At 42.7% G+C, this 19,645-nt stretch overlaps 2 protein-coding genes across 4 annotated transcripts in view; both read left to right on the top strand.

Annotated features, from left to right (window-relative positions):
* ASB18 (ankyrin repeat and SOCS box containing 18) overlaps positions 1–3,351 on the top strand; it is a 51,062-nt gene extending 47,711 nt beyond the window's left edge. For all 3 annotated transcript variants that reach the window (XM_025214085.1, XM_006032343.2, XM_025214084.1), the window contains one exon: positions 2,736–3,351. In XM_025214085.1, the coding sequence (XP_025069870.1) occupies positions 2,736–2,921 (186 nt within the window). In that variant the 3' untranslated portion in view covers positions 2,922–3,351. The remainder of the gene's footprint in view (positions 1–2,735) is intronic.
* A 9,210-nt stretch (positions 3,352–12,561) lies between these two features.
* The window catches only part of LOC102383236 (homeobox protein GBX-2), a 13,831-nt gene continuing 6,747 nt past the window's right edge, over positions 12,562–19,645 (top strand). Inside the window, exons 1-2 of the mRNA XM_006032342.2 lie at positions 12,562–12,641; positions 16,826–16,940. Of these exons, the coding sequence (XP_006032404.1) occupies positions 12,562–12,641; positions 16,826–16,940 (195 nt within the window). The remainder of the gene's footprint in view (positions 12,642–16,825; positions 16,941–19,645) is intronic.

The raw sequence follows: 19,645 nt of genomic DNA, 5'->3' as shown, positions 1-19,645 counted from the left end.
ACTATGGCCAGGAGCCAATTGTCACATGAGTCAGAAACCAGGAGTGAAATCAAGGCAGGGGGTGAAGCTGTGTAGACCAGGGAAACAAAATGTTTTGTGCAGCAAAAGTCACCTGACAGAGAGGTTTTCTTAAATGGAGGGCCAGGATCAATCAGGTAGGCTGACTGGACCAGCATGAACTAGCTAGAACTCAGCTGGGCCCAGGACCTCGTTAAACAATGGATAAGGGACTCAACCCTTGTATCGCCCCTATCAGCCTCACCATTAGAATGACTGCCTCCGCTATCTATCTTGTAAAGGCATAGATGGGCAGACAAAGTACAAGACAAAGGAAATCCACACCCCTTGCTTTTAAAATGATCAGTAATGATCCTCCACTGAAAAATTAAAACATTCACATGCTATTGGGGAGAGCTAGAGTATCTGACAGTCTGTACAAATGAAAAGAAGGAAATCCAAGATGAAAAATAAAACGTGTTGAAGCTTCCCTTAGAAAGGATGGTCCCTCTGGGACTTTTACGTACAGATCAGAGTCTCATTGCAGCAGTTTTACACTGATTTAACTTCATAGATTCCCCTTATTTACATCAGTTTGGGAGTGCAGTCCCAAGATTATTACAAATACGTATATTTTTAATATCACTTCTACACAGGAAGTAGCATGGATAATGTACACCAAGTGGTGACGGTCAACACAAAGGCAAGCACCTTCAGCCTTCTGAAGTAAAAACTAAAAGGACAAAATTGCCAACTACTCCTTTTTAGTTTACCTCTCATCAAATTTTGCACAAGTCCTACCTACTGAACCCAATGTCCTTGATAAGAGAAACACTAGGAATTGGTTTCATTCGCTTTGCTTTTTTTTTTCTCTAAATCTTGGAAAGTAACAACAATATTTGAGGGGTGATGAACAGCTAAGAGAAGGAGATAAAAGAAAAGAGAGTCTTTGTCTTCCAGATTACAAGTTCAGTTATCTCAGATCAGAGACACAGACAGCACTGGGTATTGGATATGACTTCGGAAACTGGTCCTCCCACAGATCTGTGACCTCCCTTAAACTGCTTTCTCTCCCTATGCTGCCGTCTTGCATAGATACTTTGTAAAAGCTGTGGAGTGAAGACTCTCCTTTTACCAGGTGTCTGTATAGTGCCTGGCCCCACACACCTCTCTAAACATTACTACACTGTAAACAATTACACATAGAAAACTGCATCAAAAGACCTTTATGAAGGCAACAAAGTCAACCACTCATACATTAGGAAACACCAGACTGAAGTTTGCCTTATGTATAAACTTCATCTGGTGCATCCTGCGTGTGTGCATTTTGATACAATCTTAAACGACATAAGCACATGGCATTCTATAAATAAGACCCCTGCTCCATTCAGGGCACACATATCATAAGATCAGTAGTGGCCAAAAGTCATTGGCAGATTTCCACATCACAAAACCACTGGGCATTCATTCCACAGCCATCTCCATATGGAAACCAAAGAGTGAAATTCAAATTGCCCTCTCATTCTTTAAGGAGTTTGCTCCAGGTCCCAGGTGAGGCATGTAGAAGTGGAGGAGTAGAGAGGCACTATCTCTCTTCCATGAAAAAGCAGGGGAGTTGCGTCCCTTTAGCCTCTTACAGAAAGGCTGGATTCATTCAACCAAATTTAGAAGTTCAGGAAAAATTTACTTAAGCTGGGGTTTTGTTTTGGTGTGTTTTTCTGTTTCTGGAAGTGAGGACAGATCCCTTCCTGATGAGATGTATTACAGAATCCTGAAAATGTTTTAGTCCTCTGAAAAGATGAAGCAGTGAAGAGTCAACAGCAGAGTGTTAGAGCACAAGATGACTATGCCATCATTGTTGCACTGGTAAACGAGTGAAATTCATGGCAGGAAGTGGTACAAAATATAGATGCAGCCCAGCTAGTATACTAATGTACTCCAGATTATCTACTTTATCTATCTTTGGTCATCACATGACCCATAACACTGTAGCATCTGAACATCTAATAAACTTTAATGCATTTAGCTTCACAACAAACATTTTACCTATATGAGATTGAACGAGTTGGCCAGGGACACACAGGAAGTGTGTGGCAGACTTCAAAATAGAGTAGAGGTCTCCAGTGCACAGCTTTAATCACAAAGCTGTTCTTCCTACTCTGTCCAATAAAGTATGTTCTTACCCCAACTTCCATCCTCTTCTCCCCCCTCCCCCAGCTTGATTTAAATGGAATTGTTTTAAATGAAGACCAAGCCACACCTCATCTCTAAGTGTTAACCAACTGATTGCCAGCTCTAGTGAATACAATTTCATTCCTTCATCTCTTTAGGTATAACCCAGCCACACCTGAAAATAAGACAAAAATCTCTCATATAATGGCATTCTACAGTTGTTTTCCCTGATGGATTAAACATAGTCTCGCACACAACAGTTTTATACCTGTATACCAGAATTTTACTGGCAGTTACTGCATTTAGAGTCACACACACAAAAGATTTTCTTGAAGATTTTGTATCTGCAGTAATTTTATTTGTGGTCCTTCCTTAGAAGAATTACTTTTACCTTTACATTTTATCTCCAAGTATCACACCAATATATTGTAATATTCATTCATGAACATACTGGTATACTGGTAATCATAAACTTAGTCTAATCAGTACTGTTCTGAACTGGAAAATGCTCTGATTAACTTGTCCAAAGCTTGAATTTAATATTTACTTATTTTCTCTCCTTTCAGAGGCACATCACTTTCTATGAATCTGTCTTTAAGCTGTCATGCAGAGCCCGGTGTCTGCAACATCTGTGCCGCTTTGCCATTCGGAAAAAGTTTGGCCACCAATGCCACTCCCTTATCCCTTTACTACCAGTGCCCAAATCCCTACAAAACTACCTGCTGTTAGAACCTGAAGGAATACTGCTTTGAAGAGCTGATAAGAACCAAACTAAAATCTTCCTGAAGTCTTCTCACTGACTGATCTCCACTTTGTTGTATTTACAGTAGGACTTTTTGTTTCATTAGAGTTAAAAACCTATTTCCATCATAATTGGGGGGGGGTTCAGTGGTTTATAATATAAACACACATTTTCTTTGAGCTGAAACTTTGTATAGAATTTTTTAATCACACTTCATATTATGGTTACACTTACAGGGAGTGAATAAATGCTTAGCAGGGGTTATAAGCAAGGTATATGTGAATTTTATGTGTTATAAGGGATTAATTGAAATGAATAGAATTACTTACTAGCATAAATATAAGTATGCATGTAAGGATCAGCAAGATCCAGCCCATGGGTTGCACCAGTGATTTTAGTAAGGTCTCTCCAGCAAGCAAAATAAACAGAACTGGTCTTTATTCGGGTCTCATTACTCATTCATTGGATGGAATGCAGCAATTGACAAGGATAATCTGTAATATAGACTAGGCCCTCTTAGCCCATTCTTTCTCTTTCAAAGAAAGAGCTGTTGACTGAAAGCTGGCTCTACGTACAACCAGAAAATTTGATTCACATTATGATTAAAATGATTCCAGGCTACCTTGAACAGCTTGTAATGGTTCCAAAGATACTCTGAGGATCTCCTCTGACAAATATGCATATAACTCAGCTTTGAAGAGGGATCTCTGTGCACCAGGCCTTGGCACATGATGGAGCACCTCAAATCGCCACAGCATAGACTGACACAAAACCACTAGGGAGCTTCCATTTGAAGATGAAGGGAAGAATGTCAGGTTTTTGTTTAGTACTGTGTTTTTTCCAAAGAATATTTAACATGTGACAAATGAAAATTAAAACTAAGTATCAGAATTTTGATGAAAACATGGAGATTTAGCATGATAGCAGCTGTTCCCTTCTTAACCCTCTGGCATCCCAGTAGGAGATCAGGGGTTTTCAAACAAGCTTAAGGGAGTTAAGTGCCAAACTTCGCTGACTGCCTGTCTTGTATGCATACCAGCCCAGCCTCTGGCTTTTTTTACTTTTCATTCCATCCAGGAAGAGCACACACCAACTGCTGAAACTTCCTTTGCCTGACGAAGGGTTTTTGAACCCAAAACCTTGCTTAAAAATTGTTCTCCAACCATTTTAGTTGGTCTAATAAAAGATATCAGATTCACCCAAAGAACCTTGTCTGCCAAACTTCCAATAAATGCTCCATGGCTATCAGTAAGGAACATCCCTTTGGCTCGTTTTGAAAACATCCAAGTCTACAGCACGTATTGTAAAGGAACATTATATAATGAGTGACATCCCCGACTCTCTAAAGTCAATGACAGAATTCTTATTGATTTCTGTGTGAGCAAGATTTCACCCATTTTTAGTATAAACCTGTGAATTATAAATCCAGAAGTGACCATTATGAACATATACTTTGACTTCCAGCATATTACAGGCCTTGAATTAATTCCTGTTAGTACTAACACATGCCTTTTGCAAAAAACATCCAGTCTTACATAGAAGACTCCCCAGTGATGGAAAAGCCACACAGTGCTTGATAAGTTGTTCTAATGGTTAATTATCCTCACCCTTAAAAGCATTGTGCCTTGTTTCATGTCTAAATGCATCCAACTTCAACTTCCAATCATTAAATCTTTTCCTACCTTTGCCTACTAGAGTGAGGAATCCTCCGTTAGCTGTAGCTCATGGTATTGCGTATGTGCAAGAAAACATCCTGGGGAAAGGAATTAGGCACAAGATCAGCAAACGTATGTCTAATGTTAAGCACCTGAAGAGTCTCATTGATTTGTCGGGATCCAGAACATGACCTGCTAAATGTTACACACACACTTGGGTACCCTGTGAATTGAGGCCTAATTCAGAACACTATTTTGTATCATTCCAGAAGGAATGCGCCAGGAAGGCCAAGTACTAAATTTGCAAAATTTGAAGCAAATGTGTTTAGATCTATTTATTTATCTGAGCATGCGATGCAGACACCCAGCCTTGTAGTATGAAAGCCCCTTCCATATGCATTTGATAGCAATAATGAAATCCTCAGCAGGTATCAGTGAGGCCATGACTTGGGGTAGGTATTTGTTTTTGATTTTCTGTAGTATTTTTCAGGTTGATTTGTTTCCAGATTTTTTTTCTGGTTGACAGTTTTCAGTCTGTAAAGCAGTGTCAGCTTCAAGTTCCATCATATCAGAATCAGCAAATTTCCTCTCAATTTGTCTTTGTCATGACTGTGTCTATATGAGTACTGGGGGGGATGTGGGGGGATGGACAGGACGCAACAACATACTACACTGGTATGTAATATTCACATATCATATTGGCACATTTTACCTGTCACAAATAGTAGCCAGGCAACTCCTCCCTGGGGTATGTTCAATAAAGTAACATATTTTAGTGCAATAGTCATAACGTGTGATTAATTCTTTCAGAATGGAAACGTGAGACAAGGTAGTAAAAACAGGCAGCCCAAAGTATAATCTAACAGAGCATGTAACCACAATGGAAAGGTAAACTGCTCTGCAAAAAGGAATCGGAACTCATGATAGAGGTGATATCTTTTATTACACCAACTAGATTGTTTTTAAAAATTGCAAAAATCTAGTTGGTCTAATAAAAGATATCACCTCTACCACGAGCCCTGATTCTTTTTTGCCTCTAGAGTAGAGGGCTACAACCTGGATACCTGCAAATAGGAGAAAGGTCTTAATTGATGCACAGCATTTGAGTGGCCTATAATTTATTGAATATGAATTCAAGTCCATCATAGTAAATTAAATCTCTAGTTTCTATTTTCTAAATCCCTAATTTCCTGCCAGCTCCTTGTTTTGATGCAGATGTCACTGGTTTAACCAGATGTTCCTACCCCAACCATTTTAAAGGGGGTTTGTTGGTTTTTTTGGTCATCTTTGCCAACCCAGGTCTGGAACAAAAAGCCTGTGGGAGGCTTTAGATCGGCATCTAGGTTTATAGGCATCATCGGCCACGGTGCAAAAGCTCTCAGAACGCTCTCTGTAGCTAAGAAAGAGCCCGTCTGAAAGGAGTTGGGATTGCCGCATTGTTTAAAGGCATCTTTATGACAACCCCCAGGTGGCGCCATAGGCACAACAGTCGCACCCATCGCCCGGCCAGTGGAGTTACCTGCTCCAGGAGTTTGGCTTGGGGAGTGAATCCTTCTCCATTACAATCCAGAGGGCTTAAAAACATCCTACTTGTCAGCCTTGTTTAGCGATAGGAGCCTATAGCATTGCACAGCCCTTCCCACCCCAATAAAAGAGAGATCCCGTAATTAAAATATTGATTATTGGGTTGTGCTCCTGCCTTCTCTGCATTCAGCTCCAGCATTTTTATAGGCTGTGTATTTGTACGTAAATGCAATTCTAAGTTGCCTCTATTTTTTTTTTCAGATCCTGATGCTATAATGACAGCATCATTCTCAACGAGTCCTTTAGTAAAATTATACACTTAACCCTGGAGTGTAACTACATAGGTTTGCAGACGACATCTTATCTGGAGAAGTGGCATTTCAGTGCTTCTGCAACACTAACAGTCTTTGCTTAAGCACTCCAATAAAAAGGGACTAAATTTCTTTTGTAATGTAATTTGTAAGCAATAAACATGATGGAAAACGCAGTAGCTGCCGTCGACAACGCTTAATGCAGGGTTTTTTACTCTGGGTGTAATTATTCATGTGTGTGGTAGGCAGTTCCCTATACATATTTTGTTCCCCATCTCTGAGCAAAGTTAGCAAGTTTCCTTGCAAGGTTTCGAAATGCACATCTCAGTATTTTCCTGCCAGCTCCTTGTTTTGATGCAGATGTTATGGGAAGGGATCATTTTTTTCATCAGCTAAAGACAGGAGGTCACATTAACTTATAATACAGAGACACATAAAAATGCGATTATGACTGCTAAACAGAACACAGTAGGCTGCTAGTTAACACAATGAGATTTCTAGGAAGTGATGCATAAATTCTTCAAAAATGACACATTTTTCACGTTTCATTCCAATTAAATTACTGAGGCAGCTAACACAGCAATGAGCACACAATACATCTGGGTGAAATGAGGGTTTTCTGGATTTTTTTAAAGTCTATCTGGATACGAATGTGTTTTATGAAATGCAGTTAATATTAAAGTGCTATTATGGAGAAAATATCCGAGACTTCAGCTAGTCTGTCTTTCTGGTTCTGTTTGTGCCTTGCAACAATAAAATGCAAATAGCACCGAGCTTCGACGCCCTGGCTTTTTAAATATATCTATATATATATATACATCTACACCGATAGATAGATAGATAGATAGATAGATAGATAGATAGATAGATAGATATTAGAGAAATCAAGGTTGTTTTACATGCACATAGAAACTCCCCATACTTAAATGAGTCATCGGAAGTTAATAAAAATGTGTGTTTTGAACATGAACTAGGAACATTGTGCTGGTCTCAGTGTGACTCCTTCAACCGAGGCTACTGGGGACAGATCCGCGTTGCCCTGCAATATGGTCCAGCTCTTGCTAAAGTGGTGACTCAGGTTTCTAACCCGGTCAAGGGGGGATTCTGGCACTGCCACAGACAGTTGTTTTAGATCCAATAATCCCCGAGATTATCTCAGACCATGACAAGACTCCCCTGGTCCCAGAGATCACCCCTGGGATGCATTGCAACGCTCGATGGCATAGAAATGCAAGCCTCCCCTTCCCCCCAGATGCTACACAGGGGAGTGACAATTCCCCTTTTTTCTTCTTTTCGGATATGGGGTATTGCAAGATCCTTTCCTCTGTTTGCATTTTGTCTGATCCCCATAGCTGAGCTGTTAACACTTTAACAGCAAGACGCGCTACTGAATCGGGACCTGATCCTGAGCCCCTAAGCAGCAATGTTAAAACTTTCAGTCAATACTAAGAATCGGGTCCCGGCTTTTTATTGGGAGGGGGAGCCTATACGGACGTGGGAATTTTTTTTTTTTTTACACCCTTAAAAATGTGTCTGGGACTGAGTGGGCAAAGTAATAATAATAATAATGATGATAATAATAATAATAATGATAATAATAATAATACTGTACGAGCCGACCACTGTAATGAAGTAGCAGTTGACTTTAAAAGCAGAGGCTTTGCACAAGCTGCACTGAGGCGGGTGATCCGCAAAGCAATACAAATCAGAAATGAGATTTTGAAGTCCTAATGAACCTGATTGCATGAACATTTATAATCCCCCATGGCTTTAAATGAAATCAGATATAATCAGGAGCTATGGGAAAGGGAGTGTTTACAGGCTGAGATTGGGAAGTGCTGCAGTATTAGTAAAGATGCTGTTCCTTCTATTGATGTCTAAAATGATGGATAATGTGAGAATGGCAAATATACTATTTGTCTAATGGCTCTGCAATTAAATTCCCCTGTAAATGACCCATGCCTCATTTCATCCTAATCTATGGAATTTTGATTGAATTCGTCAGCTCTAATTGAAAAATACTGCACTTTAATGTCTGCATTGCAGTTTCAGGACGATGGTGCTTTTAATGAGACAGTGCCCCTCTGACCTGGGAATATTTTAGACTTTTATTCGGGATTTTTAAACCAGCAGATTTCTCAACTCTTTTCTGTGCAATTGCGTGTGACATTGTGCGTACACGTGCGCGTATACAGAGAGATTATTTTGCAAAAGCACCTTTTTATGAAGCAGCTCTCTGCTTTTGCTGCTCGGCTTGAAAACACTGCCATTTATTTCCGAATTCCCCCGAATTAATTTAAGTACCCAAACGACGGCTGGTCATCAAACCATCTTTCCGTGGTTCTGAAATCCTCCCCCTCCCCATGCTTGTCTTCTGGCAAGCCTTTCCCCTCCATCCTCCCTCCTATTGAGATCCACACCTCGGGTTTGCTTTCATTGCACAAGTTTGGAAAACAAAGCAAACAGCGCGGAGTCGAGTCAAGAAGGAAAAGCGACCAGAAACCTTGCACAAGGTGCACCGCGGAGCACAACCCGCCCTGATGTGTTCTCTATGCAAATAGAGAAAAGCAATCCTGGAGACATTAGCTAGTTGTTGGAGCATATTTACTAGCTTGCAATGAGTTCGGGAGAAACATGCAAACGAGCTAATTGGATTAAGCATCGAGAGTGTTTTCTCTTTTTTTTTTTCCCGGGAAACAAACAAAAAAAAGAGATCAAGATTTCAATCAAAGGGGCTGACAGCAGCAAGGACTGGGGGTAGACAATATCCACCTCCCTCTGAAATACTGTGCAAGAGATGGTCAGGATTGGGCTGTAGAGTTTTGCAGGGAGCCTGCTTTGGGGGTTCACATCCTGCTCCCAGATCTCCGGATCTCAGAGCAGCAGCAGCTTGATTGCATTTGACGGGGCGATGCATTAGCAGGCTCCTCACAGTTAATTGCGATTTGGTCACAATCAGCCTTGCAGAAATCAGTGCGGATCAAGCGCCAGGCAGCTCCCTCTGCGAGGATCCTTGCCGCACTCATTGCAAGGCCAGGAGTGAGGAGGGAAGGATTTGCCCTTAGAGCACAAAAGGGAAATGGCTAACGAGAATGCAGCAAAAACAGTGCCATGTCCAAAGTACTTCATGCCACAGCAAGTCACAACAGAGCCATCACAGGCGCAGATACTCTGATGATTAGCCACTGCTCTCTGTGTGATGTGGTGACAATGTGCAGTCCTGCAGGCTTCAATGTGGCAACACCCCTATTGAAATCAAAGAGCCTGGAGGATGCTATGTACTTACCTCTTTCCTGTTTTCCAGTCTTCAGTGATCACACACAGCCTACATATAATTAAGCATTGTCCTGCTGCAGTAGGCATTTTTCCACTAAAATAGTATTTATGACACGTGGTCTACATCTTTAGCGTGAGGAGCTTTAAAAGGCAGGTACTGTGTGATTAAAATTTCACTAGACCTCCCAGATGAATGCAGGACTTGCTCTAAATGATTACCTTGTTAGGGTCTTTGTAAGTTAGCTTTGCTTTGTAAAGTGGCCAGTTATTTCCTAGCATTTAGTATCTAAAAAAAAAAAAACACATGAGAAAATAAAACATACTAGATCCTAGGAACTGAATATACCAGATGAACATATGGATACTACAGAAACCTGGAACTGAATATACCAGATGAACATATGGATAATACAAAAAACATTAAAATGAGCATCCCTCTGAAGAAAGCTGGAGCTTCCGGGCCCCAAGGATGTAAAGAGAGATTTGTTTAAAGCTACAAGTATAAAGCATGATGGACTGGCCTGGTGAAAAGCCCATGAAAACTAGAGGTTGTTTTCAATGGGCTCTGGATCAGATCCACAGTTAGAAGCAGGGAATGACAGGTTGCAGACCACAGGCTGATCCTGTATAGATCTTCTCCAAGCCACCAAAGACTATCCAGCCAAGATACAGTGCCGCTCATTATGTTGTAACACAGCAAATACATACCCAAATGCATCAGGAATTGGCCGTTAGTTTGCGTACTGTTGTGGGCATGATCCTGCATAGACCAACATGCATATTGCCTGCAGGAGGTCTCTTGTACACCCCTCCCTTGCACAAGGCCAAGCCAGTGGCTGCAAAAGGAGCCAGTCAGTATAGATGAGATATGGTGCTCATCTACACTACTGGAGTTTATCTGATTACATGGCTCAAGTAGCTTACATGGTGGTTGTCTGCTGATGGAAACCCCTCTCCTACCCAAACCTGTAGAAACCCATAAAAAACACTGGGTAGAAAGAAGGTATAGCAGAGGACTTCCCATGCCATGTATGAAGACAGCACCATCCAGTCAGCTGATACACATAGAAAGCCATTTCCAGCTCCTCAAAGGAGGAGTGAGTGCTTTAATCCAATTATTTCTGAGGGGATTCTGAATTCAGGTGCTGCAATGTGCCTAAGTGGGTAGGTAAAAAAGACAACAGGGTACACCAGTGTGATTCCATTGATTTAAATGGGATTATTCCAGTTTTATACCCATATACGTGACATGGAAAGTTACATGCACATCACAATGTCAGGTTTGGCAGTCCAGACTGCCCTGCAGCATAGGTTTTATCTCCATGTAAAAGGGATGGGCCGTTTCCTTTTGCTTTTAGTTCTTATGTATTGCACATTGTCTTCCTAACATGTAATCTTTATTTTCCAGCTGTTAAAAACATCTCCTCTTTCTACCCGCAAAATAAAAAAACCTAGCAGGCCATAGCAGGCCATGTTAAAGGCACACTGGTAGCCTTCTGTAGCCATCAGCATACAATAAAAGGAGGTGGCTAGTCTTACACTGCCCAGCCTTAACAACCAAGTATTCCTTCACATGTGGGGTAACTGGGGGCAGCCTTCCAAATGATACCAAGCAGGAGTTGCACTCTTATGACCTGTAGCAAGATACTTCAACTGTTCTCATACTGCACCCTAGCAATACATGACTATAAAGGACACAATATCTTATGCTACCTCACTTAGTGCAGAAGTTGTGATATGGGATGGCTTTAACAACTAGTGTGAGACACACCCATGCAAGAATGTATATGTCCCCTTTCCTTTCATGTTCTCCCTGTACAGTAATCTACTTTAACCTGGAGTTTGGGATGGAGGTTGCAGCAAAGCTTTCTTATTCCCAGGACTGAAGGTTTAACAAAATCAGAGAATAAAATCTAAGTGAAACAGAAACCCCCATGTTTTTCAAACTGTACAGAAGCAGATTTACCATAGGAACGTGTTGTTATTAATATGAAGCTGGAGGCAATCATTTTGCTCAGATAGGCACCTGACCCATGATCTGGCATTCGTGCATTCCCATATTAACACAATTACCTTGGTTACTTACTGTAAACAAATTCTCTTTTTCTTTTTCAGGTTTCCTCTCACATAATGTGGTCTATTGAATCATAAATCTGTTTAATTTACATTTGCTTTTCAGGAAATTACTTTTAGCAAATTTTTCAGAAGAGCCTAAATGTTTCAGGAGCCTAATGGGACACTGACTCCAAAGTTAAATAGGTGCTGATTTTACTCCTGTCACATCCATTCACTACTCAAAGGCATTTGCAAATATTTCCTTCTTAATACCGTTTGGTCCTTCTGTGCCAGCCCATTCTTATGCTTATGGTATCACAATGATGACTGTCATGGCAAGACCCTCTGATGTCCACAGTACATCGTGAATTCACTGCAATTGTAGTGACAAAAATATTAAGCCAAGTGGTAAGAGGACTTATTCAGACACAACTGTCTGTCTTCCATAATTGTTGACCAAATCATTCTCTCTGATTTAAGTCTAAGTACAGGTCTGATCCAAAGCTCGCTGAAGCAAAGGGGAGACTATTGAAGTCGACAAGAGTGCTTACTTTAAGTGCTGGGAGAATAATGGAGACCGGGCTTCCAGAGTTTCTGGCTGCTCATTCCTATGGTGAATGAATATTTACCCCAGCTCCCTTCTCCACACAATGGATGGGCATTAGAAAGGCATCTGCCACATGCCTTAGGAAATCTGCCACATGCCAGACTGTCCACATAAAGGAGCCAGGCTCTATATGCAGTACACTGCTAGCCCCTCAGGAGCCATGCTGCCCATTGCCATGTAGTGTGGAAATCCATATGCATTACCACAACCTGACTCACTACGATGGGATCATCCCACAAGATTGAGGGAAGGAACCAGTACTGGGGAGAACAGCCCGTCTTCTTGCCTTTACATGAGGAAAGGTATGAGGCTCCCAGGCCGCATGCAGCCTGTGAGGGGTTAGGTTGCAGCCCTCAAGGCTCCTGCTCTCCCAACTGCTCCAGCTGCTGGTGCAGCCAGAGTCTTTGGGCTCCCCCTCCCTCATCCTGATTTCGCTGCCTACTCCTGTCCTGGTGGTGCAACAGGGCAGGGCAGGGGCAGCACGACTGGGGGATCGGAGGATGAGCCTGGGATGCGTGGGCACACTATAAAGCAGTAGGGCTCACACTGTAGAAGGAGACAGGCATGCCGTGCCATGGGGAGAGGAGGAGGAGGAAGGGCCTGCAGGGGCGTATGGTGCAGCAGTAAAGAAGCAGGAGGGACAAAGGTGCAAGGTGCAGCCTGGGGGATTCCTCACAGGATGCAGCCTGAGGCTTACCTTGGTGCAGTCTGTCAAGCCCCTAGCCCCTTACAACTTGGACAGCCCTCGTTTAATTTATTCAGGACATTTACTCGAGGTTTTGTGTGATCTTCTTGTGGAAAAAACAAAACATAAAACCAACATGTGGCAGGTGCCCATGAGTAAGAACGAGTTCTTCCTTCTCCCCTCATCCTGAAGGAGATGGCTTTATGGCATCACCGAGTGGAAAGGAGCATAGCTTTTTGAGGAAGGGACTGTCTTTTTGTTCTGTGTTTGTACAACATCTAACAGGGGTGGGCAATTATTTCAGGGGGAGGGCCGCTTAATGAGTTTTGGCAAGGCATCAAGGGCCACATGACAGGCAACTGGGGGCAGATAAATATTAATTTTCTAAATTTTTAGGGGCCTGCAGGCCGGACAGAATGGCCTGGCAGCCCGCATCTGGCCCGTGAGCCATATTTTGCCCACCCCTAACATCATGGGGTTCTCTGCTTTGTGTCTGAGGTTCCCAATTATTATGAAAATCCAAATAAGTAATGTGATGTGCCAATCTCATGGATCTACCAGCTCTATAGAGAACTCAAGAGCACGCACTGGAGATACTGGGATAACTGGGAGGGGACCACAGGGCTCGGAAGGGCTCTATTTAGCATGGCTCACTGAAGAGCTCCCACCCCAGGCATCTCTTCCAAACACTGGGGACTGGCAGAGTCATTTTACCTGTAAACAGTAAGCTGACATTTCCTTTCAGACATCCTTATTTGGTTCCCCTGCTGCTAGGTTCCCCCTGGCTGATACAAGCGCCACTGGACATTATAACAGCAACAGAACTGAAGCATGAAAACCTAACTGAAACCCCAGGGAGGCCTTGAAATCTGCTCCAGAAGGAGCCTTCCAACAATGCTGCTGAGAAAGCGCCCCCAGTACTGCGGCTGTGACTAGCACCACACTAAGGCGAGCTCAACCAGACATGAGAACAGCTCCAATCGTTCTAGAGCCAGAAGGTGACAGGAAGGGTGAATTAACCCTGCCAGAGGTAACCCAAGCCCAAAGTCTAGCAGGCTCCGTGACAGGCTTGTAGACCAAGCCGGATGCGTCACATCTAGGTGCCATGAGTATAGGGGAATTCTTGGTCTGTATTCAGAGCTCTAGACAGTATCACCCATTCCCCTCATCCTACAATATAACCCCTGGACTTTAGCCTTCTCTTGGAAGAGCACGGAGAAAGGAAGGAAGTTAACACTGGTTCCCTAAATGAACATCTCAAATAACTGCACTTGTTACCCAGCTCTGCCTCCTCCCTCATGTTTACCCTGCCACCCTAAACCCACAGAAGCTTTAACCACATGAATAAGGACACAGTCCAGCAACAAGCATCAATTCCCCCCATTTTACGAGTGTAGGGGCCTTGCTTGGCCTCACCTACACCCTTGGCTTCTCAGCAGACTGGAGTGAGGAGTCTGGCCCTTGTGTGTTACACTTCATGGACGCAATCACACTTGGCTCACTTCTCTGATAATCAGAAATCACAGACGTTTTCTTGAGGGGGAAAAAACCCCCAGCTCATTACCTGCTGCACACAAGCCCGGTTTTTATCTGCGATAATATTCACGTCTTACAAATGTACTTGTTTATGGGAAAACTTTTAAGAGGCTTGACAATAAAACAGCTCCAGGAGTTGAATGTTGGTATACATTTCCATGTGCTGACAGATTACCACCTCTAATTATCTATCATTTCAGCAATCTAATGTTACCTTCTGAAAGACTTTTTATTATTATTTAAACAATAATATAATAATAAATATATACTTTTCTGCTCTTCACAATACCATGCCTTCTGCTGTGAATTCAACGGCCACACTGCCATTCCTCTTAATGACAACTCTATCATCTGAGCGAGGTTCTTTGCTGTTCCACCTGGGATGGGAAACACAGACAGTCCAGGAATCAAGATGGCCCCTTTTGTCTCTTCTAACTTACAGCACTTGTTTCGTGTTGCCTAAGGACTGTTCAATAGTACAGAGTCCCTCATGGTGCTTATTGGGCACTCCCTATAATCCCTGCCACATCCTCTACATTGGGCATGTAAGGCAGCACAGGGACACTTGCCTCAGTGTGCAGGACTTTTGCCGCTCTCAGCATCACAGAGAGATGGGGCACGGTGCAGAGTTGACACCTCCGAGTTCAAGCTACACTGATTTTTTAAACTTGCCTTAATGCAAATAGATGAAAGCTCAGAGACTAGATTTTCAAAAGCACAGTTTTAAAGGCTAGGCTCAGTAATCCATATTTTGGCACCCAAATAAACAGCCATGTTTTCCAAAGTGCTGCACACCCAGGCCCCAGTGAGTCAAGCTGTGCAGCTCTCCTCATTTCAGGGGCTGCACAGGAAAGGACAAGAAGAGAATGGGGCCAAAGATCTGCTGAAATTCTAATACTTCTGTTCAGTAAAATAGGTTGTGTGCTCCCCCGTGTTGTAAAAATAATTTCAGGGAGAACTGATGGAATCAAATGACAGTACAAAAAGGTAGAAAGGCGGGAAGACAAAACAGATTTTTGTTTTCCATTTGCTTGTATTAGCTGTGTATCTGATAAGGAAAGGGGCTGTGGGTGTGCCTTAAATACCCACTGAAGAGATCAAATAATTACAGATGCTGTGTTAGGGAAGTTGCAGACCCTGAACTACTACACATATGGCCTCTGTAATAAGGGGCCAGGGCATATGGAAATGTGTAGTAAAGGTAAACTTTTCGAAGCCCCTTGAAGTCTGAGAGGAGGCCCAAAAGCACACACACACCATCTACAGATGGCCTCTGTATGCTTAGACAGCCACTGAAACATTTATAATACGCCACATCAAGGCACATGTTTTTTGCCAGTAATAATATATGAACATTAATTACAGACAGCTCACCAAACCAAGGTGCTGGATACTACACAAGCAATTTGAAGTGGAATACAATTAAAACTGTTATAAACAGTCATGAGAACTGAAAGCCAGATGATGCACTCTCCCTGCACTAAAATTCGGGGTGGGGAAATTGCATAGGGGCCCAGCCACACTAAAACCATAATCACCTCTGCCACAAAACTGTTTTCAGATGTTAGTCAACATGGAAATGGATAAACGGAGAAAGATCTGCAGAGGGAGCAAGTTCCACACCTGAGGAGTTGCTAGGAGGAATTTGTGGTAAAGGCACTAGATTAGGACTCCCAAAGATTTGGGCTCTGCCAGATTCTTGGCTCTATACCAGACTGCCTGTATGATCTAGGACAAGTCCCTTGGGCCCAGATTTGTCAAGGTGCTTGGATGTCACTTCAGTATGCATTGAAAAATTCAAGCAAATTAGATGGCTAATTCACATTTTCACCAACAATTTGAGACTATGGAACCTAAATCTCATTGGAAGTCAATAGGATTTACACTCCTAAGGGCCATATTCCTCAAGATTCTTAGGGGGTGAAAGATGCAGGTGGGTGTCTGTTGTGATTTAAAAAAATATTTGCCCATCTACCTCCCGCTGATTTCACAATGTGTCATCAAAATTGACTGGAAAATTCCACTAGATACCTCTTTTCATATTTAGGCACCCAAGTACCCTTACAAATCTGTCCCCAAGTCATTTTGAAAATTGCCTAAGACATTTAAGGCCTTGCAACACTAAACAGAGCACTGTCTAAATACCTTTAAAAACCAGGATCTTAGGGCTCATCTAGAGGGAAATTGACTGTCACAGCTATAGTGGAATAATTATCCTGCTATAACTATGACCCAATAACTCCCTTTGTGAGCATTCTATTGTAGAATAAAGGTGACTTTATACTGGTACAATTACCCTGCTTCTAAATACCAGAATAAAGTCACTTTTACTTGGGAATTAAATGCTCACATGGGAAGTCATTCAAGCAAAGCTACAGAGGTACAATCATTCCACTCTCACTACACCAGTCAATTTCTTCATGTAGACAAACTTTTAGTCTCTCTGTGCCTCAGTTCCCCATCTGTCAAATAGTGATACCAATGTTTCCTTTACCATAACATGGATTAGAAAAAGAAGATTGGACTGTGTACTCTTCAAGGCACCAACTGTTTTACTCTGTATCTTACTATGCCCATCATAGAGGGACTTCAACCTCAACTGTAACCTCTAGGAGTTCACATAATACAATGGTAAGGAGTAAATTAAGCTGTTATATGACACTGGGGTCCCACAAAGGTTGGACGCTAGCAGAAATGGTCATGGTAATTTGATGGTATAGCCAGGCATCACAGCAATAAGGGACTTAAATATCAACAAGTGGCACTTCAAACCAAGCCACAATGTTATAGGCAACTGATGCAGGAGACACCCTCAAAAGAGGGAGACAGGTAATACAACTGGTCAGCCCCGTGAGACAGTATGCTGCCATTGGTGCCCTCTGCCCTAGTTGTGAAGGACAAGCCCTGAACAAGACTTTACTTAAACCAGCCTTGTGGTCTCCAGGGCCTGGGTTGCAAAGTCGTTCTGAGATACCTAAGGGGCAGCCTGTCCTAACAGCACAGCAGGGAAAAACATTTTCCTACACAGCTTTCCACCAGAAAGGAAACAGGCAAATGACAGCAGCAGTAACATCCTAACAGATTTCTGGAATAATTTAGGATTGAGTTCTTCTTTCATTCTTCTCTTCCCAGGCATTAAACTGCAGATGAACTCTACTGATTTCAATGCATTTGAATGGAATTGTCCTAGAAGCCCACCCTTGCAAAGAGGAGCATTTAGCCTTCTGCTGTTTTCCTCATACAGGGTCCTAACACCTCTCGCTGCTTTTCAAGCCTCACCCCCTGTTCCAGAAGCGTTTTGCACTGAGTTGTAACTTAAGGGCAGCACCCCAAGGAAGAGCCTTTTGTCCAACACCTAGTCCACGGGGCAGATGTTTAGCAAGCTGCTACAGTTGGCAGCTCATGCCCCACTGAGACCATCTCTGCTCCCCTTGTGCAGCCAAACTTCTTGTGCATTTTCAGGGTGCAGGGATGGGAAGAGAAGGAAGATGTAAGGCAAGGCCCCAACCATGTGAGTTTAAGGAGTGTGCTGCTGTACGTAGAGGTGTGGTGGCAGGGTAGTAAAGGCACCTTGCTGCGGCACTGCAAGTGTGAGTTTGGACTGAGGAATACAAGCAGGTCACACCATGTTCAGCCACCAGCACTTCTTTGAATGCCACAACCTGCATAAACTGGTATGCCTTAACCACAGCAGCCCAATGGGCTGTTTGACTCAAGTGAACTTTTAACTGGAGAGTTGATTTAAAGCAACCTAGTCTCACCTTGGAAGAAAGCCCTCCTGAGCAATGCAGCTCTGTTCACTTTGCATCTGTGCACTAGTCCTTTCTCTATCCATCTCCTATCTATCGCAAGGATTGACCCCTTCACCAAGACGCTCATTGTGCATTTGTACAGCACCTGACACAACCCCAATCTCACTTGGCATTACTACAGCACATATCAAACAACAATAGCCAAGGTAAAATGGGGGAGGAAGGGAAACAGCCTCTCTCTCACTTAGAGAAACTTTAATCTCTCCCCTGAATTGATGCCATTCCCACGTGGGTTCTCCAGCTGGTCTTGGGCCAGCTTTATAAACTTTGCTGACAGCAATACCTTAGCATGGGCTGTACCTCACGGGAGGCTACAGTAATAATAACAGAGCTCATTTACTCTGCATTTCATCTGGAAAATCTTAAAAAGCAATGCATGCATGCCAGTTATTCCTCCTCCCTGACCCAGCTCCTCAGATCCCATCATTCAACCTTGATTTACTGTCATTTTGCTCACCTTTTTTTTTTTTTCTCTCCCTTCTCTCTTTTTAGCCAAGTGCCAAACATCTGTCTTGCTTTTTCTTTCATTTCCCCAGAAAATATTTGATCCAATTATTTATAAATGACTGTCATGTAATTAAGACCTGCCTGGGCACACAGGCCAATCTCCCCTCTGCCCTCCCCCCATGCCTTGGACAAACAGTAAAACAAGGTTTGTTATATTTTTCATTTTCTGGAGAATAATGTCAAGGCATGTTTTGATTGGAAAAGCTGGGGCATATTTATTCAGCCTTGCAAATATTCCATTTTAGGAGATTCACTAAATGGTGGCTGATAGTCCTAAACGATGGGGGGGCTTTAAAGGCAACTCGTTTGAATTCACCAGGGCAGCTGCTATCCACAAACAGAGCACACAACAATGCTCAGCTTCACTCACCCTTTAACCCTTCTCCTGTCCCAGCTCTCTGTTTACAGGTAGGAAGGATTAACATATCTATGATCTGGCAAACAATACACTGGGGAAGGCAGATTTAAAAAAAAAAGTGAGGCTACTGTTTTCAGAGGGAAATCTCAGCGCGTTTGAAGTTCACAAGGGATCAGTAGCTTTGTTTAACAGATTGGAGGCCGATAAACAAAACCCATAGGGCTGAGAGATAACTGCTCACCTGCTCACCTCGCCGCTGGAAAGAGCCCCAGGGGAAGCTCTCCAGTATTTCCTGCCTGCCACAGATCGTGCTTTCCAACTGGAGTGCTTCATCCCAGAAGAAGAGGGGGTTTTTTCTCTGCCCCGGCACGGCTGTCCCCTAACTCCTCTGCTCCTAATTCACAATCG

This window comes from Alligator sinensis, unplaced genomic scaffold (genome assembly GCF_000455745.1).
Source record: "Alligator sinensis unplaced genomic scaffold, ASM45574v1 scaffold205_2, whole genome shotgun sequence".
Lineage (NCBI taxonomy): Eukaryota > Metazoa > Chordata > Crocodylia > Alligatoridae > Alligator > Alligator sinensis.
The sequence above is the reverse complement of the archived record's forward strand: the minus strand, read 5'-3'. Positions and strand labels throughout refer to the sequence as shown.